The 24,213-nt window shown below is 41.0% G+C and overlaps 2 protein-coding genes across 2 annotated transcripts; both read left to right on the top strand.

The window, feature by feature from the left end:
- Positions 1-366: 366 nt before the first annotated feature.
- LOC127461051 (uncharacterized) lies at positions 367-7,431 on the top strand. Its single transcript, XM_051768309.1, is given in 4 exon segments — positions 367-445; positions 1,574-1,963; positions 6,612-7,120; positions 7,122-7,431. Coding segments are annotated over 3 exon segments (843 nt in total). The 5' UTR covers positions 367-445; positions 1,574-1,734; the 3' UTR covers positions 7,227-7,431.
- A 3,342-nt stretch (positions 7,432-10,773) lies between these two features.
- On the top strand, positions 10,774-23,956 carry NUB1 (negative regulator of ubiquitin like proteins 1). Its single transcript, XM_051768284.1, has 15 exons — positions 10,774-10,937; positions 12,485-12,602; positions 12,687-12,848; positions 14,267-14,325; positions 14,890-14,960; positions 15,408-15,590; positions 17,143-17,231; positions 18,604-18,710; positions 19,607-19,793; positions 20,132-20,239; positions 20,385-20,537; positions 21,404-21,550; positions 21,821-21,916; positions 22,651-22,843; positions 23,268-23,956. Exons 2-15 carry the CDS (start codon positions 12,486-12,488, stop codon positions 23,429-23,431), a joined length of 1,836 nt encoding a protein of 611 aa, XP_051624244.1. The 5' UTR covers positions 10,774-10,937; position 12,485; the 3' UTR covers positions 23,432-23,956.
- The last annotated feature ends 257 nt before the right edge of the window (positions 23,957-24,213 follow it).

The following is a 24,213-nucleotide window of genomic DNA, read 5'->3' as shown; positions in this document are numbered from 1 at the left end:
AGGAATGTCATCCATTTCTAAGAGAAATTACCATTTTCTTTGCACCCAAGGCAACTTCAAACCATTAATCTTTCCTACAGTTCCACTGAATTTTGTTGTGCTTGATGGAGGATGCTACATATCCTCCAGATGCTCACATAGAGCCATCCACAAAAAACAAAAACAAAACCAAAACCAAAAACAACGACAAAAAAATAATTAAAAAAAAAAAAAAAACCACCACCAGAAAAAATACCATGGAATACAATGTTATTTCACTTCCTCTGAGCACACATCACATTGTCTATTGTGATGAGCCCCGCCTGGCTCCCGTGTCCCCCCCGCCCGCCACATTCCATCGGAACCCGCCGCTGCTGTGATGCCACCGCCCGGCTGTTCCCGGATCCTTCCCTCAGGGACAGCGGACCTCGCCTTCCTCCCGGGAAGGAGCTCAGGGATCAGCTGCGTGAGTGCCAAAGTTCACCTGGAGGCTGCTGTCCCTGGTGTGTCAGAGCTGTGCCAGGTGGCATTCCTACTTTTCTTTAGGAAAAATTAACGCGTCCTGCCTTATTAGCCGACCCTTCTGACAATACCGTCACTTCCATCAACACATCAGCTTTTGAGACTTATTTCTCTGCTTGTTTTATGTCACATATAAGGCAAACGGGCATTTTAGTCACAAAAGCTCGGTCTTGCATTCAAAGTGGCTCGTGGGACATACCCCTGACTGTTTACTCAAATTAGTTCTGAGAAAGTCCCTTTAAACGCTGACCAAAAGTGTGTCAGTGCATGAAACTGAGCAGATGACAATTGTGTTAAAACTACAGTTTAACTGCATCATTTTTTCACATAGGCCCTTGATGAACCTATTTCAGGGACAAAAACTTGCAGTACCTAGTCCAGGCATAGTTTCATACTTTATCCAATATAAACAAAAGCCATGTACTTTTTAAATTTTTGCCTCACTTTAGATAATACTGTTACATGTACAGTAAGTCTTAAAATGTGGCTTACCGTGTATTTGAAGGGTTTGCTCAGCTCTCAGTAATAAAATTATTATTTCTGTAATTTATTTCATCTTATAGAACAGCGGAAATCCTGAATGAGTCAGAGTAAGGTGTTCCTGTCTCCAGCCTCCCAGTCCCAACTGTCATTGGCACATACTCTTCTGACTCTGCACTGAGGCCTGAACACTTTTAACACATTCTTTAAAAGAAAGCAATAAGCACAAAAGTATTAAGGCATAACAAATTGTCTCCTCCCACCCCATTGCCCCAAGAAGTGTCAGCAAGAATGAAACTGGGTGAAAGTTAAGGAAGGGACAGTGGAGGGAAAAAGACACAAAACACATGGAAAGAAACATGGAAAAATATTTCCCAGGTGGAACTGCTATCCTGGGGATGCATCCTCAATATCATCTTTTTAAGAATTAACATTGCTACATAAACCAGTATTAGCCAGCCCTTTCTGCACTTGACTGTGTTCAAGGAGGTTTCGTATTTCACTGTTTTTCTTGGCAAAGGTTCACATGCTTACAACCTTAGGTAAACATTAAATCCATCTATCCAGTCCTGATCATGAACTCTGTGTGCAGGAGCTCCAGACACGCCGCATGAAAACAAGCTGACTGACAGCCACGACTTCAGCACAGACCAGGCAACTTCTGACACGAGTCTCCCTGCTTGGAAGAAAGTCACTCGTTCACTTAGGAAGATTTCAGATGCTTCAAACTTGATCTGCTTTCTTGCCAACGCAATGAAGGAAGTGTCCTGCTTCTGCACAACTTTTTCTTCCTTGTTGGAACAGATGGTGAAGGTTTACAAATACATGACTGGTATTTTTTCAGTGACTCACACCTCAGAGCCACAGGTTTCAGACCGTGGCAAGCAGCTCACCGAGATGGATGTAGGCAAACTTGAGGAGCAGTATGACCATATAAAACAGAAGCAAAAACTGCAGCCAGACATTATTGTATATAAAACAGGTATGCTTATACTGATAGGAAAAAATGCATATGTAATGTAAAGACTACTTCTTTAAAGATTTAATAACTTCTGGCTTTGTTCTTTTGATGTTCAGCTTCAAGAGAGGTAAAAGTGAATTCTTTTTCTGTCATTTTGGGGTTTTATTCATTTCTCTCAAGGTTTTCTTATGTTTATGTCAATTTATATCTATTATCTTCATGTCAGTGAAACATTAACTTGCATTTGAAACAGATGAACATATTTGAGGTAAGGTGTTACAGGTTTTATATCAGTAAAGTAAAATTCTAAACATAGATGGTAGCTCTTACAGAAGCCACGTACTTCATGTCTGTACTCAGTGTATTTATGCAATGTATTCTGTAACATTTCTGCTCTCTTGAATGTTTCCATCAGAACCTGCAATTCTGTGTCATCTGTCCCTTTTTTCCCTTCTCTATCTGTGTAAAGAAAGACTACAGGAAGCAACAGCAAATACCAAGTAACGAGCACAAGTTGTGTTTTTGTTAAAAAAAGTTATACTAAAGGTTATAGTGGGTAACTAAAATACAAGCTTTGAACAAAAGGTCCTGTTTTGAAAGTATCTTCAGTGCATATTACTTGGAAAGTGCATAAATAGAAAAACAAGTAACTACATGTATCACTCATCTACCTGCTATGTTAGACAGATTTTATGTAAGAAACTTTCAAATGTTTTAACGTTTAGTTAAACTACTGCTTACAATACTACATTGATATATTTTCATTAGGTTTCAAAGTTAAATTGATATTCAGAATACTAAGCCAATTAATGAAGTTATGTTCTGAATTTAATTGCAATATGAAAAACATGCTTCATTCACCTCTCACATTAGTATTTATCTTAACAAGTACAAAACTTAGGTTATTTCATTCTTTAATTTTCTTCTCGATTTTTCAGTTCTAGAATTTGGCTGTGTCAGACTTTGTGATCAAAACAATTGAAAAAAACACATAATTATGAACTATACAACAAATTCACTTCTTAAATATTCTTTCATCCATATGTTTTGAAATTCTCATGTTAAAAGAATTGAAATCTCTGTGAGGAAGAAAAAAATATACACAAGCTTATTTTATCAGATATGAAAACACAGTTAACTTGAAGACAAAACAGCCCAACTAATCAGCTGTAGCAAAAATATAAGTTAGTTAAAGAAAGGAAGCAGAAGCTTTATTCAGATTAATTCAAATGAAGCTTCAAATATAATGAATGTAATCAGAGCAGATTTTTTTCAAGGCCATTTGAAGATTAAAAGATGCAGAAAAGTAGGACTGCACAGTTTCTGGGAACTTTAAAATTTAATAGTGTTGAAAATCCACATACAAGTATTTTTAAACACAAACCCCAAAACATTCACAAAACCACATAACCCACAGCACTGAACTTCTATCTTTAAACACCCTGTGTGGAAAGAATTCATGTCACTGTTAGAAGCAGTTGAAGTCTGGGGGGAGGGGGTTGTTATGCTCAGTTCCTATGGTTTGGAAGCACTTGGAACCTGTTACATGCATCAGTTTTCAAGAATATGTCAAGCAGAGATGAACACTGCCACATCAGGAGAGCCTAATGCCCTACACTACCCTAAAATTCCAGCTAGTACCAAAAGGCAGTCCATGTGTGTATCAGTGTTTTGTACTGACAATAAATTGTTTCCCTGCCTAGAGGGTAAGATTGTGGCTAGGCTGGGAAAGGCACGACAACAGTAGCACCACCACAACCCCACACATACACACAAACCTCAAAGGCCTGACAAAAAACCCTCATGGAACAAGCACCTTCAGTCACTCGTGGTCTTAAAAATCCTTGCCAAAGGTCTTTGTTCTAACTAAGGTGCCCTGCACCTTTCCAGCCTCACGGGCCAGATTTCTTTTTATGATACCACAGGGATTTTGAGTACTGCAGGTTTATTGCACGACAGCTGGAATGGTAACTCCAAGTTTCCTTGAGGAGTTTTAGCTCTGTAAGTCACTATCTGTTTGCCAGAAGTCATGGACCTTTAAACAGAACTTAAAACCCTCTAACTTCCCCAGGTTTTTGATGCAGGTGTCAGTAACCAAGAAGTCACCTGAAAATGACTTTGTTCTGTTTCCTCCCCAGTAAACACAGCCACGTTCACGTTTCTGCCCATTCCTGATTATTTGAGAACAAAGAGCACGATAAGATTTGAAAGTCACCAGCTAGGAGATAATACAGCAGTGTATTCATTATTTATTGGCTAAGAAGCTGAAAAACAGTATTTACTTTAGGAATTAAATGGGAGCATTCAGCACATGCAGTCACAACAGAATAAACACTGGGGCACTGACTGCAGAAATCTCTTCCAAGTATTTCCCAAGCTAATTCAAAATAAGATTAACTTCTGCCACTCCGGAACCTTAAAAGTATCTATTGATGATGGGAGCATATGAAAAAGTCCAGAGGGTAAACAACTCTGCAACAAGGCTGTAATACACAATTTAATTAAAAAAAAAAAAAAAAAAAAAAAAAGACAGAAAGGTCTGTCTAATTGCAGCTTTTTAAGAAGTTTGGAGAGAGCTGAATGTGTGCCAATTAAATACACAGTAGCTCAGGACTCTTGCATTTCTACCCAAGGTCAGTGCTCAATTTTGTGTGCTGCACCTGTAGCCAAGCAAGGAATCAAATCAAACTTGAACTCAAAACCAGTGCAGACTATTGAAATTTGACTAGACTCATTACTTTGAACTCTTTGATCAGCTCAAGCCAGATCATAATTCTTCTGATGACCAGTTCATAAGCTTCTAGATAATACATGATATTTATTGCCTATCAATGCCAGTTCAGCCAAGAGCACAGTTAACATTCACAAGGACATGATAAGGTGTTTCACCTCAGTCTCTCGGTTCCCTTCTCTCACTTTTTTCTCTCACACACGGAGAACAATTACTGGTTTTCATAGCTTGGTGCTCTACTGTGCTGTTCTGCAGAACACACAGGGCTCTGTTTTGCAAGTGGACCTTTGTGTAGCCACTCGAAGTCAGCATTATTTCTTGGATAAAGTCCAGTCATAACTTTGATTCTCACTGTCTCGTGATGCAGAAGTGTGTGTTCTTATCTCTCTGAGTGGTGTCACCCTAAAAAGTCTGTTAGCACACTTCATTGTACAGACAGATGCACAAACACACCTGCATCTCAAAGCTCTGCCAGTGTTTTAGTCTCCTTTCTCCCAGTAACACAGCAGGAGAGCAGAAGGTGTGGGCTCACACAGTTCTCCCTCCCAGCCATGCTGCAAAGCAGCTCTTATCAGATCAATCCTACGTGGCCAACCCACAGAGCATAAAAAGTTCTGTGATGTTATGCTGGGGTTGTTGCTTCAGCAATAACCAAAGGCAGCAGTGAAAGCCTCTCCTTAGCCAAAGCACTGTTGTACAGGTTCATTTACTGCCAGTAAATCAGCTGGGTCTGACATCTTCAAATACCTCTTTGTAAAGATGGCACGAAAGGCAGCTGTAAAGGAGAGGTTGTGCTGTTGGGTTTTTGTAAAGGCAGCATCCTATTCAAACTAGCTTCATTTCAAATTCAGGGTTACAAGCCTTTTAAAACAGCTGTTCAGAGATATGCTTTCAGAATATAATCAGCACTCCTCTATGTCTACTTTTTTTCCTTTACTATGCTTCATAACTGATACTGCAACAGACACAGCACCTATAACTCAGCCCTGTAAATAAGGCCAGCATTCTGCACAGTTCCTACTTTAAACTATATTTATCCCAACTAAGGTATATTTCATTAGTAGTTGCAGCATCAACTGATTATCTTTAGTGCAATGGTTCAGCTTCTATTCATTTACAAGACACAAAAAACAAGTCCTGTCCAGTAATTTGATGACTGCTACATGTAATTAAAGTAGCATTAGCAATTCTATTCCTAATATCTTATACATTTGTTTCATACCACTTTAAAAATTAAGCTACAGGGATACAAGAATAAAAAGGAGACCAGATTCTCTCCCACTGTTACAGCTACTCTCTACTATTCATGGACTAAGATTTCTCTAAGCAATCATTCAGGCAACACTAGTGTGATAAGCTATTCACACCCTTTACACTGACTGTAATAGTAAAATTGCAGTAAAATATTAAAATGCAAGCCTATATGTTAATGATTCCTTATTATGAAAAAGCAGACATTCACAACTTATTTCATCTACAAATGGGCACAATGTTATTAAGTTGTGAATACAAACTTGAAACAGTATCAAACAAACTTTTTGCTTCTCAAATTACAGCATCTACCACACTGAGCAAGTCTCTACTCACCTTCAAGAAGTTTTGCTTGCAAACAATTAATTACTGAAAGTCAATTCTCAATCTGTGCTGTTAATGAGTCTTAGAGTACTGGTTAGATCAATATTGACTTGATAAATTTCCATTTTCATTTGACTAAAGCTAGGATACCTTTTGTGTCCTCAGGACTGTAAAACCAAGCATGAAATAGTTGTACTCTTTAACCTAGCCTCAAAAGAATTTGCACTACCCTCAGCCACAGACAGAAAGAGCACAGATAAACTCATGTGTTAAAGCTCTTCAGATGAGTCTCTGCCACAGAAATCATACCCTTGGTGTTTTTTTTCCACCATGGTAACGTGCACAAATGTATTTCTCTTGTAGGTGAACGGGAATCTGTTCTCCCAGAATCGATGGTGAATGCCGTCCTAATTAATAAAAAAGTTAGAAGACCAAAGTCATGCACAGGAGACATTCCTGTCAGAAAGGTCACAATGGAGACAACCAGCGGTGGCAACTTAGAAGGCGACCTGCTGTGGCACATCCACCTGGGAACTCACCGCCTGGGACAAACCCCGGGACGAGGAGTCTCCTGGGACCTTTCCCACCGCAGGAACAGACCGTGGAGTTTTGACAACCAGAGACTGATTTCAAAGGGAAGCGGCACATCCCAACCCAAGGAATTAGGAGGAGAAAGTGAATTATCTGCACTCAGTCAACTGGGAAGTTCAAGCCTGTTGAGCAGTTTCAGTGAGGAGAACGGCTGCAGCATTTCAAGCTCCTGCCAAAAGCCTCCTCTGAAATCAGCCACTTCAGCAGTTTGGACACATCAGCATATTTCTTCTACAAAATGCATGCCAGCCTGCAACAAACTGAACTTTTACCCTTTCCCTAATAAGAAAGGGCCCAGAATTTCTGAAGCAGCAAGGAAGCTTGGATTATATGTCTCACCATGAAGACACTCAGTCATACCTAAAACTCAGTCAAAAACTTGACTAAAACTTAAAATAGCAAAGTAGTCTTTTTAGTTACATAGATTAACCTGCTGCAGGTCTACTACTTTTATTAGCCAAGGAAGATTCTTACTATATAATCTTTAATATCTTTATAATTTTTAACATATGATTTCGTCATTCACTTTCAAGACATTCAAGATGCTTTCTGATGTATTTTTAAAATTAATTAATAAAACCTCTGCTCACTTCTACTGTTGCAATGGGACTTAGTAAGCAAAATTTTTTTTCTTACATATAAATTTCATAATAACATATTGTTGGTTCCCATCTATACCCAGTATTTCACTAGGAAACTAATGAGGTCTCCCCTCCTGCAAAATCTTTTAGAGGAAGAAGACCCTCTCTTGCAGGTGCTTTTCAATGACAAAAACAAGAGCTACATATCACCCACTTCTGGCAGCAAGTGTTCACACAACTCTCTTTCTCAAACATAGGCTTCAGAGAAACTGGATAAGTGAAATGTCTCCCCATTTCATAATGGGAGGCATGAAACATAATAGCTACTATTTTTTTTCCTTCACAGTAGTTCAGTATTTAAAGAATTATTAGAAACAACAGCAAAAAAAGATAAAACACAGATATGCATAATAGGTATGGGTATAACAGGGAAAAAATACTAGATAACAATTAGTCCACATGAAACAAGAAATTACCTGGAAGGAAATACTTCAATAACTTCATTGTCCTTTGATTGAGTTAGTTATCTTAATTAAACACGGACCTTGAAAACCTTGTTTTTAAACTCCATGCAGTTTTATGTGTGGACTAAGTAACTAACTCCTTTGTAAACCCTTCCATAAAACCACTTTGTCCTTTCTTCAGGTTTCTCTAGCATATTACTGTGCTTTGTACTGACTGGAACTTATTTAGAAAAGGCATTTTGCCTTTGGATAAGTCTTTCAATTTAATTTCCAAGGACATTATGGAAGAGTAATTTCAGTAAATCTTCATTTATACATGGAGTAGTTTTAGTTATGAGAAAAGTTGCTATACTCACATTTCAAGAGACTGGAATATTACACACGCACAATCGCCTAATGAGAAAATTATGGGCTTTTTCCTAAAGCAGCTGTGGTGAAAATGAAATGGGACAGGAACTTCCATCACTATTACCATAGCTTTAGCTGAGTTTCAAGCACTGAACTCAAGACTGCCATAAAAGCAAGTTTACCCTGAGTTTATGAGTAGGCAAAATTGACTGATTTATGCACATGGGGGAGCCTGGAACCCTGAAGTTCTAGTTCAGTGTCTTCTTCACAACCCTATAATCCCTGCAAGGTTCCCATTTCCAAAGCTGGAAATGGGACCCTCACATAGTCTGTATGACTTCCCAAGGAAAATGTTGGGACTCCTGCAGGTCCATCCATTATAGAATGAATAACACTGCTGTGCAATGATTTCAGTCACACATTGGGGCAGTTAGAATAAAATCCCTTTGCTGCTGGGACAGCTGGTCACATGAAAGAATTAGCCTACATGAGTTAATCATAACAGGCGCCAAAAACATTCCCGGAACAAGCCCCAGGCCTTTGAGGGCCTCCGATGCAAACATAACATTGAGCAGCCCACATTGTACAGCCAAATGCTTGTAGTCATACCCTGCTCCCACTCCAGGACATTATGGGGACTAGAAGTGACACAAGAGCACGGCCTCAGCATGAGGTGGTGTTCAGCACCAGGTTTTCCACGCACCCCATGTGTTCTTCCAGCCCTCTCTCTGAACCCAGGTCAACTTTTGACAGCTCCATGAGCAGGCAAGACCATGCCAATCCTCAACGAAGGGGAAATAAAAGCTCCCACACTAAATCTCACCTCAGTACTGCTGATTTCAAAGAATACAGAGAAAAAAAAAAACAAAACAAAACAAAACAACAAACTCACATTGATCCTTCCTGGCACACTTCACAGAACCTTTGGCCTTTTGGGGAAGTGCTCCCTCTCAGCCCCCTCTGCCCCACACACAGAGAGGTGGCAGCTGAGGGGTGGCTGCAGAGAGAGAACTCCCCTGGAAGGGACAGTGCCTCAGGGCAGCCTTGGAGACCCCTCATCACATCCCAGGGATGAGCCATCAGACACCCCGGGGCCAGCAGCTCCCACTGTTGTCCACGAAATCGGATTCATCACCTGGTGTGCAACAAGCCAATAATTACACCTTCAAGAGAGACATTCATTATTTATTTCAGATTGTGCAAGCCTGGCTGCTTACTGATATTCCACAAATCAAGCACACCAAGTATCAAAACTTTTTACCATTAATGCATTTTAGCGAACAAAGACATTAATGTTTGTTGGCCACAAGTTAGATAGTTCTCTTATTAATTAGTATTCTATTGTTTAACGATTCTCTTGCTTTTTATGGTAACTAGTCCAAATGCTCAGTCTTTCTCTTCTTTTGACTCGGTGGGTTTCTTGAGTTGGTGTTTGTGATGTGCCCCTGCCAGAATTACCTTTTACCCAGCTGGAGCTGATTCAGCACGGTTGCCAAGGTGGCTTTATCAGCTTCCTCCTTACCTTGGGAATTCTGCCAAATGTCCTTGTGGCTCATAAATTTGGCATTCTTTGTGCCCACTATCAGTAGTATGTCCTTCTTCCCAAGCTTTGTTAACCTCCCCCAGGTCCACCATCCCTCTAGGTCTGAGATCACTGACATGTCGAGACCTAAACCTTAACAAGGCGATTCTACTTTCAAGTAATTTATCTTTCTAACAATGGGACATCACTTAGAGCTTGTAAACTGCTACCTGTTTCACAGATTATGTCTCACAGAACCACAAAATCACAGAATGGGTCAGGTAGGAAGGGTAGGTCATCTGGTCCCAGAGCACATGGCACAGGATTGCATGCAGGCAGCTCTGGAATATCTCCAGTGAGGGAGACTCCACACTCTCTCTGGTCAATCTGTTCCAGTGCACAATCACTCACACAGTAAAAAAGTTCTTCCCCATGTTTAGGTGGGACTTCTTGTGCCTCACTTTCTGCCCGTTGCCTCTTTCCCTCTTGCTTGGCACCACTAAGAAGAGTTTGGCTCCATTGTCTTGGCACTCCCCTTTAGGTACTTATATAGTTGGTGAGGTGAGTCTCCTCAGTGACAGGACGAGAGAACGGCCTTAAGCTGCGCCCGGGAGGGTTTAGGTTGGACATTAGGAAGAATTTCTTCATAGAAGAGGTGATTAGACATTTGAACAGGCTGCCCAGGGAGGTGGCGGAGTCACCACCCTGCCCGGGGAGGCGGTGAGGTCGCCATCCCGGAGGTGTTTAGGGACAGACTGGACGTGGCACCGAGCGCCATGGCCTGGCTGACACGGTACTGTTCGGCCAGAGGTCGGACTCGCCGATCTCCGAGCTCTTTTCCAAACCAACCGACTCTGCGATTCTGTGATTGCTTTCTTTTTAATTAGGCTCGAAAGCGTACAAGCACCGAACATCAAAGAACATCCCGACTTAGTGAAAATCCTGCCATGCTCCGCACCCCACACCCTCGGCCGCCCCGTGCTGAGGGCCGGGCGCCGCCATGGTGGGCGGGGCGCGGCTTCACCACGTCATGGTGCCCGTTTTCCCCGGGCCTTCCCGGCCGCCGTAGGAACCGTTCCCGGTCCCTTCCCCTCAGGGACAGCGGCCCCCGCCGTCCTCCCGGGAAGGAGCCCCGGGAGCAGCTGCGGGAGCGCCCGAGCTCCCCCCCACCCGGGGGCGGCAGGTGGGTGCCCGGGGGCCGGGGCGGCGGGGCTGGGGCCGCCGCGGTGACAGCGGTGACTTGGCGGTGGCGGCGCTGCCCTGGCAGGGAGGGGAGGGTTGGGATGTGTTCCAGGGCAGGGATGAGGATGCTCCAGCACCCCGGGCCGGCGGGGCTGGGGGAATCCGCCCTGGCGGGTTTGCTCGTTGCGCTGCTTCAGTCCCTCCCCGCCTTTAGCCGCGTCAGAGCTGTGCCAGGCGGCTTTCCTCCTTTTCTTTGGGAAAATTAACGCGTTCTGCTTTATTACTCAGCTGTTTTGACAGTCTCCTGTTCCTTCCGTCAACAATTTGTCTCCTGAACCTTGTTTCTGCATCTTTTGTTACCCGTCGTATTTCTGTACTTGTTTCATGTCACCTATAAGGCAAACTGGCTTTGGAGGATGACATTTTACTTTCAAAAGCTCAGTCTTGCATTCAGAGTGCCTCTGGGAGATTCCCCTGATTGCTTACTCAAACGAGTTTTGAGAAAGTCCCCTTTAAACTCATACTGAAAGTGAAATTGTGCCAGGAGTGCTTGTGGTGTTTGTTGGCTGATGGAAAAGTGAGTCACAAGAGTTTTTGTGCAGGATTCTTGTGCAATGTAGTGATGATGTGGTAGGAATTTATGATAAATATTAGAAATGTCGCATATAAAATGATAGGGTTTGTGTTTGCGAAAGCAGAATTTTAATTTTTGTAGCAGAGGTTTTGCAGGGATGAGTTTAATTTTTTTTGTTAATTGTATAGCTGTAGAATTATAGCTATAAAATGGTCTTTTCCTGAGCCTGGAGCAGTCTTTAAAACTGGGGAAACTGGTAGAAATGTTTGATTCTGCTTTTCTGTCCCGTTTTCTCCTGAGAGCTGTGTGCTAATAAACGAGAATGAGAGATGGAAACCCCTCTGAAAGAAAAGTGAAACTGAGGAATCAAATTTCATGCCAAGCTTACTGCATATATGCACATTTTAAATGCTTTTAAAAGGACATTTTCCATATGATTCCCAGTGTCCAAGAAGCAAAAGTTTCCCCTGCTTTAACGTGCACCTAGATTTTTTTTTTCCCCTTCTGTTGAGGTCACTGCACCCACCTTTCTTTGCCCTCTGTGTGCCTTCCCTGTTTCTTGGGGTGTTTTTTTTTTTTCCCAGGGACATGCTGATTAACTCAGAGGTTGCTGCTTTCCCTGAGCTGAATGAGAATAACTTGTAGTGATGAATTCAGGCTGAACTCTTACCTGTGAGCTGCTCTGTTCAGCTCACCATCATCTTCTCCCCACTGATGAGTGCTTTAGTGCCTGGTGCAGGTTTACAGCACACTTCATCTCTCATCTCAGCCTCTGCTCTTTGGTGCTTCTGCCCCTCGGGTTCCCCTCCCCACCAAAATGCATGAAATGCCTTTAGTGCTCATCTTCTATTGCAGGATTCCAAAATGTCACTTAGACCTCATGAAAAATAGAATATCTTGCTACGAGAAAACTATATTAAAGGATGGTTCATTTTTCTTTCTTTTCTCTTCCAATTGTGTTTTCATTTTAAAAGGATGGCACAAAAGAAATATTTGATAGCAAAACTGACAAGCTACCTAAGAGAGGACAAAATTCAGCTATGGAAGCCACCATATACAAATGACAAAAAAGAAGCTGGTAAAGAGATGAAGGTAAATATTTTGAGTTGTTGTCATACATCTTCTATGTCATACTGCTGGTGCATTTTCCCAGCTTTTTTCTTGCTGTTTTCTTAGGAGCTTGTACAAAAATATTCAGCCAAGCTGAATATCAATGAGAATGACACAGAGAATATGCTTGAAGAAATACGGTGTAAAGCAATTGAGCGTGGAACTGGAAATGAGAATTTTAAAGTGACTGGGATTGCAAGACTTGATATCTATCTGCCTCGTAGAAAAGTAAGTAACACTGCAGAAAAGTCAGGATAAGTAGCTTTGCTTTGTCCTTTTGAGTTCTAGATATGTGTCTGATGCAGATATTTTCAATTCTTTGACTTTTTCAGGTCTTTTGTGTGAAAGATCTGTGTTAGGTATAAAAAACAGGGAGAGGGGGAATTATACAGATATACTTTAGTTTCCCAGGTATGTGGGAGTATCATGGCAAGGGACTATAATATTGGGAGATCAGTAATTGCCTTCCCTTTAAGATTTAATGACAAGTTGTCTTTCAGTTAAGAAAAATAAATTAGATTTACGTGTCTATTTCAGTTTGATTCCTTCTGACATAACTCTTCATATTAGCAGCAAGGAACAGATGCATTTTTTTCAGCTGTAGAATACCTAAAATCAGCATATTGATATCACTGTATTACCACAGCTTTTGTTTAAATGGCAGCTTTAAAAAAAAAAACAATCCCTTGTAAGTGCAATAAGCAGCTTGAACTTGGTGTCATCTTAGGCCATACTTTAAAATGGGTGTGTCCAGTGTTTGAACTTGGAAGTGGGAAGCAGGATTTTCTGTTGTGATCATGCTCATCTGTTCCCTTCATAGGATCACACAGCTGTAGAATCACAGAATCAATTAGGTTGGAAAAGACCTCCCAGATGATCAAGTCCAACCTTTGATCACCACCTTGTCAACCAGACCATGGCACTCAGTGCCACATCCAGTCACTCCTTAAACACTTCCAGGGATGGTTACTCCACCATCTCCCTGGGCAGCCCATTCCAATGCTCAACCTTCCATGGCAGGCTCCTAAAAGCTTCACTAAGACAGAAATGAATTAAGTTTTGCTTTTTTAAAGTCAGGCTTCAACCTCTAGTTTAACACATAAAATACCCCTGTAGTGAAAAGTAATTACCTGGACTTAAAGGGTAGAGGGTTTTAAATGATTGCCATGCAGTTAAAACAATCAAATAGTTTCATAATTTTACTTTATCATGCTGCTGGGCATATAGGGGAATTAATTAATGTAAAATTCCAGTTTATCTAATCTGGGACCAGAGACACTAGTAGGAATTAATCATAACTTAGCCAGTCACAGGTGAGTGGTATATAATTAAAAGCAGAGTTAAGATTGGAAGTGCATAATTAAATTAGTTAAAATTGTTTCGTTCTGAATTTAGATTTATCTAATTCTAATTTATCTAAATATTTTCCTTTGATAATGCTTATTTTTGGCACTATAAAGCAAGTATAGGACTCTCTGCCTGGAAAGTAGAAATGTGTATATCCAGGCAAAACCCTCTTAACATGGTTATTATGTGAAAAAGAAATTTTACTTGTAAAACAATTAATTAAGAAAATGTCTGAAGTATCTTGATACCATGCTTTTTTCTCTTCTCTCTTTTTCCCTCACCCAATTCAATTACTACAGAGCAGAAAAATCCCACTGGAAACCAGCCTGTTCATCACAGGCAAGGAGCTCAGATCACAGTGAGTGTAATCACCCTTGGCTCTTCTCTAATGGGGTAGTGCCCTGTCATACAATATTGAAGAAAAAAATGCAAACAAAGGACTTGTTGTTTGATTTAGGCTTTTTCTTAGCATGTATGTCTGAACAGGATGTCCAGTATCCCTGTAAGGCACTTCTTCCTGTAAGCAGCTGTGGTTTAACAGCTTTAATGGGAAAGTTGCAGCTGTGTAAATCCCCAGCAAGTACCTGAGAAGGCACCAGTGATCTCTGTTCCACATCTGCAACTAGGCAGGTCTTCTGAACAGTGAACATTAGCTTCTCTTTCTGTTGTGTTTTTAAACCTAAAAAGAAATCAGATTCTTTTTTGTCTGTTTTGGTTTTTCCCCTCTCTTTATCTCAGATTTTCCCTGTGTGGTACATAAAGCTTTTTCATGTTGATATTTTACTTCTAGCAGCTGCCTTTTATGGCAAAAGTTTTAAGCAACTTATGAACATACTAGTTTTTAAGTTTTATTGCTATTGTAACAGTAATATTGTGTAGCCTTATAAATTTATATTCATGGATGAAATTATTTATTCCACAGGATAGCACAGGAATATGCATTACAAGAAAATGCTGTCAAAATAATCATAAATAAGAAGCAACTTGACTTGGGTATGTATCTCTAGTTCAGGATGCTTTTATGATCATTTTCTAGTTTACTGATTCTCAGGAGAAAAGTTTCTTGCAACTCTGTTAATGTCAGAAATTCCCAAGGAACAGCAGTTAAATTTGTCAGGTCCTGCTCTACAGGAAATGTAGTGAATTATAATGAACAAAGTTCTTAGATACAATTAGACCAATTATAGGAATCCTGTAGTAAATGTTGAAAATCCACTTTTTCAGTATTGAAATACTGAAAATGCACCCTTAAGAGAAATCCTTTTTTTTTTTTAAAAAAGCATATTGTATAACAGCACTTTCAAAAACTTTCTGCAGTGCTTTGCACATGTTCAGCCTGTCTGATGTGTTGTGAGAAGTGATGACAACAGCTTTCTTTTCATTGATGGCCCAAGCATCTGAAAAATTTTTTTCTTTAGATGATCACGCTCTATTTTGCAGGCAAAACCCTTGAAGACCAGGGTGTAACACACAATGCAAAAGTGATGGTTCTTCAACTGGAACAGAGTGATGAGGAAACCAAAAGAAAAGTTCAGGAGGAAGAACTTCAGTGCAAGAAAGAAAAAGAAATAAATGACAAGATGCAAAGAACTAAGAAGGGTTTGGAAATTCTAGCACAGAGAGGTAAGTGGGCTTGTTGGGGCCTGTGGGGTCAGGGGGAGATGGGTGTTTATTAATTCTTGTGTGTATCAAAAGTTATCTTCTCAGTGGCCTTTCAACATGGGAGAGTGCCTGTACTGTGACTGGACTTCAGTCTGTAGTTTTCTAGGTTTCTGCCCACTTGAAAACTGGATTTTAAGTTGACTAAAACTTCCTTTTCTAGTCTAATCCTTCTTATCACAAATAGAATACTACAAAACTTTTGTCACTTTGGAATGGATATGGCATGAATCAGTTAACTGGCACTTGACAGTTAAGGGACTGGTGACTCGTGAGAACAGGCTTTAAATTTATTGTAGACATAAGCACAGTGTAATAATGTATTACAAGTAATTAAAAACTTTTATTTTTTGGTGGTTTGCCTCGGCTATGGCTGTGTGCAACCCTGCTTTCATTGTGCAGAGCAGCTCCTTTGTCACTGTCATCTGCAGCGTGGCTCTTCTGTTCTCATTGCCCTGGAGGTTGATTGCTGGCAACTGTGGGTTCAGTTAAAGGGACACAGTTAATTTAACAGCAGTACTTTCTCAAAATGAGGTGGTGTTTGTGAGTTGCATGGCTACACAGTGGGTTTAAATCACTTCTCTATTTTATATTGTTTCAAAAATCCACAAACAAGGAACTGTGGAGCTGAGCAAGCAATGCTCAGCCAAATGCAGAAACACTTGAGCAAAGCTGCTTTTAGCAGTCAGTGACAGACAGTTTTTTACTGTAATACCAGATTTTAAACAAATGAAAGAATTCATTCGTTTTATGGACTTAAGGGGTGGTTTAGACCCTAAACTTTGAATAGTCTTTCAGCTTTTTGCCAATAACTGTCAGGTATGTCAGGTATGTCAGCCAATGCCTGAGAACGGAGTGGAGTCTGTAACAGGCTCACAGGCTCAAGGTTCTGTGTGAAGTGTAGGAGGGGCTTTAACAACCCTTTTGTTTCACCTGAGAAAAATTCCAGGGCAGAAGCTTTTAACCTCAACAAGCTCATCCTTACTTTTATTGGAAACAAAAGACAGTTATCTTTTCGTTGAAAATCAGATGGAAGTGAAAACAAGACTGATAATTTGGTTATAAGCACTAAGGATGTGGGGAAGGAAAATACTGAGCTATATTTTTATTCATCTCTATCAACTGTGCTCAGTTGTATTTTTTGTTTTTAATAGTCTATGCATTAGTTGATAAATCTTTTCAAGTGCTGTGTTGTATAAAATGTGGGTGTTTTGTCTTTCTTGAAAAAATCCTTCACAATTCATGTAACTTTTGATGCTGTGTCTAAATTTCTGGATGCACAAGGCCTTTTCCTTAGTGACCTTTCTAGAAGTTCTTCATGTTTATCTGATCAGGGTCGCTGTTTGTTGGTTTGTCCAGAAAAACATGCATGCAAGCTTTTATATGTAGTTCTGATATTTTTGGCTTTGTTTGCTGTTCTGTTTAGTGATGTATGTACTGGCATAATAATATGGCAGCAGCGTTGCTCTGTTGCAGGTGGTACTTAAAGTTTAAACTGCTTTTTTGTTTCTTTCAGAGGAGTACTTGGATCCAGATTCTGCTCCATACCTAGATATAGCTAATCAAACTGGAAGGTCAATCAAGATTCCTCCTCAAGCTAAAAAAGTAGGTTGAAAGTATCTTATAAAGTCACTAAGATGGCTCTTTAAAGCTTGGTTGGTGAAGCATTTAAAATATGGGCTTGAAATACAGTCAGACTTTCTGGGGATGTAACCCTGGGCCCACTAGATGTCTGGTTAATACAAATAACTTGGAATAAAATTCAAGTAGAACTCCGTAATTGGTAGTACTTCAGTCATCTGGAGGCAACCTCTGATTTCTGAGGTCTCATTGCAGGTCTAGTCTTGCACTGGCCCCTGTGTGGTCCATATCTTACTTCTGTGGTTTAAGATGGACTTTAATTGTTTTATATCTTAGCACCTACTTTAATTTTGGGGTGCCCTAGAATGGCATGAAAATAACTTGTTTGTTAGGCCTTAGTTCCAGTTGGAAAATTGATAAGTCTCTCTAAAGTAGGCTATTTGAAAATAGTTTTGAGATCTTTTGCACTGTGTCCCCTTTCAAACTTAAATTTGTTCACCATTCAAGGAAGTTCCCCATTCTCAGTTGAAAATATCTTTGGTTGGGTGCATGCACTGAGTTACAGAAGGACTGACATACCTGATGTTGGCTGCTGAAGCAGGAGAATAGTGATAGGTGCTGTCTTTCAAGATTAGTTCTAGATTTTCTGAAGATAAATAAAATCTCTACAAATACTTGGAATTACACCAAGTAATAAAAATGTGCAGAAATGAGCAGGCCTAATGTGTTCCAGCTGCTGCTTTAGCCTTTTCTGAGGCTGTTTTCTGCATCACCTGGATGACTGGAGTTTCGACTGTCTCCCAGTGCATGCTGTTCTGATGAAGTGCTGAAAGTAGTAATTCACCTCAAGAGTTAAAGCATCAAATGTTCAAGTGCATGAGATTTCATCAGCCTTGATCAAGGATGAGAGGAAATATTGCGGGTTGTTCCTATCCGGAATTATTATTTACATTTCCATTTGTCAAACCTCAGGAACGGGAGTGTTCTCCTGACACATTCAAAATTTGATTTTTCAGTTGTGAGGTTTTTCAGGAGGTGAATTTTTTTTAGGTTTTACAAAGATAGTTGTAATAGGGAAGTGAAACAAATTTGGTGCTGTTAAAAAGTGTAGCACCCAGAAAAATGCTGAGCTTTGTATCACTCACCATTGAAAATCTCTCTAGGGTTGCATTCTTAAAATCAGCTTGATGCAGCATTTCATGTGTCAGTAACATTCATTGCTTTTAATTAGACAATGTCTGGCATTAACAGATGGGAGAAAAGTATGAAGCAGTAGTGGTCTTGCAGAACTGATACAGTGGTGTTTTTTCTAGGAGGAACAAGGGCTCTGGTATTTTCTTTTAGTTCTTTGAGTTGGGGAGGTGCCACAAAAAGTCTCAATGTTTTTTTTTTCTAGGCGCTTGTGCTGGCAATGGGTTATCATGAGAAGGGCAGAGCATTAATGAAGAAGAAAGAATATGAAATAGCACTGCCATATTTGCTGGATGCTGATAAACACTTCTGGTAAGAACATTCCTGAGTCCTTGTGTCTCTGCTTTCCTGTCAGTCAAATACAGGAACAGCACTAGCTCTACCTGTGCGTATAAATCAGGGCCAATTTTCTCTGGGGTTGCTTCACACCCCCTCTGCAGATGGGAGACAACAGATAAAGGCTCTGACTTGTAGTGACAGGTGGCTTCATGTAGAACAGCTGAAACAGATACTGCCACTGGGCAAGTTAATCTTTCATAACAACATAAACAGAAACTGTCAATATTCATGTACCAGGTTATAAATTGCATTAGCTTGAGAGACAGTTATGGATACTCATTTGCAATTGCTCCTGTGAAGTAATCATTTCTTGTAAAAGGTGAAGCAGATAGCTCAGGTCAGTAACCATACCAGGGTTTCTGCAAGTAAATTAGTTTCCTGTCAGCAGTCAGAGCCCTAAATTGCTCTTTTGAGATCCCAAAATAATAGTGTCCCTGTCTGTTTCTCATCTGGGTATATGTGCAAGGAGGCTGGCACAGAACTCGGCATGTTTGTGTGCACTAAGACAGTTTTTCTGTCCTCCCAAAGAATGCACAGGGTTTAATTCTGTTCTGCTTTTAGAGATGTCAGCTTACATAGTAGTCACAGCTCATTTTGTTGCTCTAGTGCTTTGAGATGTAGTGTTAGCATTGGTGTCCTGCATGTTAGTGAGTGGGATGGCAGATCAGTGCTTAGTCAAGTTCCCCTGACATCAGTTATGATGCCATAACTCAAAATATAACTCCCAGCTATGAAGAGTGTGCTTTCTCAAACGTGTGAGTGTGCACACTTCTAGCACATTGTTTTATGAGTGTTAAAAAGTGCGTGGGGGGAAAAAAACAATCCCCTCCCAGAAAAAAAACAAACAGAGTAATTGTTTTATTTTCCAGTGAGTGCAGCACAGAACTGCTGAACACTGTTGATAATTATGCAGTGCTGCAGCTGGATATAGTGTGGTGCTACTTCCGCCTGGAGCAGCTGGACTGCCTGGATGATGCAGAGAAAAAGCTGTCCACAGCACACAGATGCTTCCAGAGGTGCTATGGGGAGAACCACGAAAGGCTTATTGACATCAAAGTATGCTGGGTTTGATTTAATTTTGGTGGATTTTTTTCCTGCGTGTGCTCGGTTACTGTTCAAATACTACAAGACTGAGTTTAGAAGTGTAAAGTTTTCTTGTGTGTCATTAGCCTGTCATCTAGTTGTGTGATTGTCAGCACAGGGAAAACATTGGACCTGACAAAAAGGTTGTGGCAAACGTATTTATAGGCACAGACATCATCAGGGTTTTAGGTGTGGTACTTCATCTGCACACCAAGTGTCTCATAGCACTGACTTGTGTCTTCTTTAAGTGTGTAAAGTGTTCTGTTGATGAAGAACTCATGTTCCCCCTCCTTCTTTAAACAATTCCTTAGGGAAGCTATGGTCGTGAGAAGGTTTTATTTCTGCGGCTTTACCTCCTTCAAGGGATCGGGCACTATCACAGTGGCAGGGAGAAGGAGGCTGCAGAGTACATCCAGAAGGTAAGACACCATTAGGGAAAACTTTGGAGTTATTCACTCCAGCCCCTGTGATTTGGCTTCATCTTGCATCTGTTCTTTGCTTACTCAGAGAAATGGGGAGGCTGTGATGGTGTACGTAGTGTCATTGTGTTCTTTCTATATCCAGGCATCTTCTTTATATGAAGAGCTGTCCATAGATCCTGATAAAGTCGATCGCCTGTCCCTCCTGGGATTCTCTGAACAGGAAGCTCGCCTTGCCCTGCGAGCGTGCCACGGGAATGTGGAGCATGCTGCCAATCTGATCACCAACAGGAGAGAGGTATGGGCAGGGAAGTATTAAATCACAGATCGCCCTGGTTGGGCTGTCCGTGAGGTTGTGTGTTGTGTGACTGGTGCAGAGTGGTGCTAAATTAAGGACTTGGATTATCCTGCTTTGGCACTGTTGGTGTAACTGACAGTTTGACATGTTGCCACAAGTTTGAAACCAAAACTTAATGCATTAGCAAGGGAAGCTCTGTCCCAAAACAGATGGGATGAGAGCGCCAAAGACCTGTGGTTGTACCACAGAGGCACTTGCAAAGACTTTGCACCAGCGTTTGCTGCTCAGCAGTGCTCCATATGGGAATAAAACCAGGATCAAGCTGTCACTCCCGGGCTTGGCTACCCCGTACTGTGGCTTTGCACTTGGAAGATGCAGGAGGGGAGAGGGATTTTTTTGTGCTAAAGTGAAGACAGTGCTGTCCAGATCTGAAGTGATGCTTGGTAAGCTGAGGGGGTGCTTCTAGACTTCAGATAGTGAAACATGGACAGAAAAGCCAAAGGGAAGGCTGAACAGAACTCCTTGGCTCCCTGCCCAGTTCTGACTGTATGTCCTTGGCAAGTCTTGTCTGTGGGCCCATCTGCCAAACTGGTTTGTCACTTACCACACAGGGCTCAGAATAGCTGGGATGGCACCAGATCCGATCTGCAGAGCGGAAGTATGGAGACAGTGCTACCTCATGGAAATGCAGCTTTATTTAGTAACGGGTGTCTGGCAGCACAGTCTGTATTTACAAAAAAAAAAAAAAAGGCCTTTTCCTCAAGAGATTCAAATTTGAAGTAAAAGATCCGAGAAACCCTACGTGCACAGGCAGTGTGCTAAAGCTTTCCCATGTACAGTGAGCTTTGCAATGTCTGTTCTTGCAGGAAAAGGCACAGATAAGGAGGGAGGAGAGAGCTAAAAGGCGGCAGCGACTGGAAGACATAAATACCCTGAAAAGTATGGGCTATTCAGAGCGAGCTGCTCAAATAGCTCTTCAAAATACACAGGGAAACCTGGACCAAGCCTTTAAGGTAAGTGATTTTTCAGGAGTAGTAGTGCTGGGGAGGGGGGTTGTTATTGTTTAGTAGATTCTTATTTTCTGTAGACTATATTTGTTAGTTCATACCTTTTCTGGGTATCGAATTGCAGTGACTTAACTTGCACTTCCTGACCCCATGAGTCAGATATCACTTAAGTTGGCTGAGGTTTACTTCTATCAACTCTGGGGCTACATACACATCCATGTCGAGGACTGTTGTGTCTCTGCTGCTCTATTCTGGTCCCTCTCTGTTTTATTGTAGTTTCTTCTTGACAATCCAGAGTTACTGTTGGAATATGATGACGATGATTCTGTGGCCACGGACCAGTTCCAGGTTTCTCCAGAAAGTATTGAGCAAGTAAGTTAGACCACTTGCTTTCTTGGGAGTTGGTTGTCCTGTTTCTGAATTATGCCTTCAAACATAAGGCAGATCTTCCTTAAGCAAAGCTCTACAAATATTCCTTGACCCATGTCACTCAGGCTGTCACAATTCCACTCTCTGGCTCTCTCCTCACAGTGAAGTCATGCTCAAGTTAAAATGTAATTTGTATGTACTTCCTGCCCATTGCACCAACCTACCATGCACAGGTGCAGAGAAGTATGTGCACTGCAATGCTCTCTCCCAAAAAAGACAGCAAATGAGAAATTTATTCAAGTCTTTAGTGCTCAAGGGAAAGAGTTGGAATGTCTTTCTCATGACAGGCTCGGCAGTTGTTAGTGTGGCTGAGTAATTAATGTCAGATAGGCAAGAAAACTGTATTGCCTAGAGAAAGTAAATAGCACGTGCAACCTCCTGACACACTGGAGTGCTTTGAAGTTTGCTTTTGAAAACAGAAAAAAAATTGGTCTGATACTAGACAAGAGGCTTTTTGATCCTGCTCAACATCCCCATGCCTTTAATAGGTCACTGCCCTGTTGTTAACTGTTCACTAAGCCAGAGTCAGTGTCCTGGAATTCCTGGCATGCAGCGCTTTCCTCTGTGTGTGAAAGGAATGGCTGTGGGATGCAGTCATATTCCTGTCAGACCCTGATGCCGGATGAGCTTGGATTTCTCCAGATTTTCTTTATTTTGGTTTTTCCCCCCTCCTGCAGCTGATGTATATGGGTTTCAGCCGTGAGTCGGCAGAACAGGCTTTAAAGGTCTTTAAAGGCAACATCCACCTGGCTTCTCAAACCCTTGCTCATTATGGGGGAGTTCTTCCTGCTTCACTGCTGCTGTCCTCAGAAGGGTCCAGCCCATCTGAGGAATCAGCTTCATCAAAGGACTTGCTTACAGAGTCTGCAGGTAAGAATGTTGCATGCAGTAGGTGGGGAAGGGGAGGGCTCTTCTTCTGGCTTTCCTATGGAATAATTAAGTGATTTCTGCTTAAATAGTGATAGAGGGGCTTGAGTAATGCCCCAGGCTGCTTTTCTTGGAAACACTGTTACAGGCAAGGCAGCCTTTGATAATCGATACTTGCACATGTATTTTTTTTCTCAAATTATTTGTCAGAGCTGTAGTGATCCCTGTTGTATAACTAAAGGCTTTCCTACACCTTTAAATAATAGGAAATAGTAGGAAAAACTGGCCATCCTGCCCTATCCTTTGCAGAGTAATTGCAAGAGATAGTTGTGCAGGAGCAGACTGGCAGAGCAGCCATGCTCGTGAAAGAGGGAAAGCACCAACTTCTTTCAGAGGTGAATTCACTGCTGCTGCTTTTTATTGAAAGGTTCTTCTAGTTCACCAACAGATGATGACATGGAGATTGATGTGGTCAATGAAATTCTAGAGGATATTCCTGAACATGAAGAGGATTATCTGGATTTAACACTGGAGGAAGAAGAACAGATCATTCATGAATACTTATCCTATATACAAGTACCACAGCACTAAATCCCATTAAATCTACTTCAGTTATGTGTATTTACCTTGTCAAATTGAGTTTGGATTATAAATGCACCTTCAGCTTATCTCTTATTAAAGGCCTTGAATTCAGTTAAACTATAGATGGAATATTAAATTCCTGCTTATTTGTAACTCTGCTTAAAGCCTACATTTGTGATACATTGTAATTTATTGTCATAGCAGAAAAATAGAAACATTTATTTTCAGAAGGAAATTTAATAGAACTAAACTATATTTTTATTGTGAAACAAGTTAATTCACTTAGCAAAGAAGCATTTCTATACCATTTTAAAATACCAGCTTTAAAAGAAAAACATGACTTTGTAAATCAGAAACCTTAGCTCATGAGGCTGTAGAGGTATCAGCTTTCCAGCTGCTTTCCTTTTCTTCTGAAAGATTTCTAAGAGACATTTATGTATCTGTTGTGCATGGGTTTTTTACCGTGTTCCTCTTGTCCCTTCCTGCAGGTGTTACACAGGCAATAAAGGTAACTCAGTGCTGTTTCTGCTTTCAGTGAGAGACCTCTGTGCTTTGTTAAAACTAGTGTTAAAACAGCAGGGCCCTGTCCTGGGGCTGGTGTAGTGATGTACTGGTATTTCCTTTTATAACTAAATAACCAGCGTCCCCAAGCAGCTCCTCTTAACCTCTGCAGGTGTGTGGCTGATGGATTTCCTGGAGATTACAAGACTTTCTGGAATCAGCTGCTGAACAGAACGTGGTCCAGGCGCTGTCTCGGTAGTTGTCTCCAGCTTCAGCATTCTGAAGAAGTG

This window comes from Manacus candei, unplaced genomic scaffold, assembly GCF_025592945.1.
Source record: "Manacus candei isolate 608988 ecotype Guabito, Panama unplaced genomic scaffold, ASM2559294v1 h1tg000094l, whole genome shotgun sequence".
NCBI lineage: Eukaryota > Metazoa > Chordata > Aves > Passeriformes > Pipridae > Manacus > Manacus candei.
The sequence above is the reverse complement of the archived record's forward strand: the minus strand, read 5'-3'. Positions and strand labels throughout refer to the sequence as shown.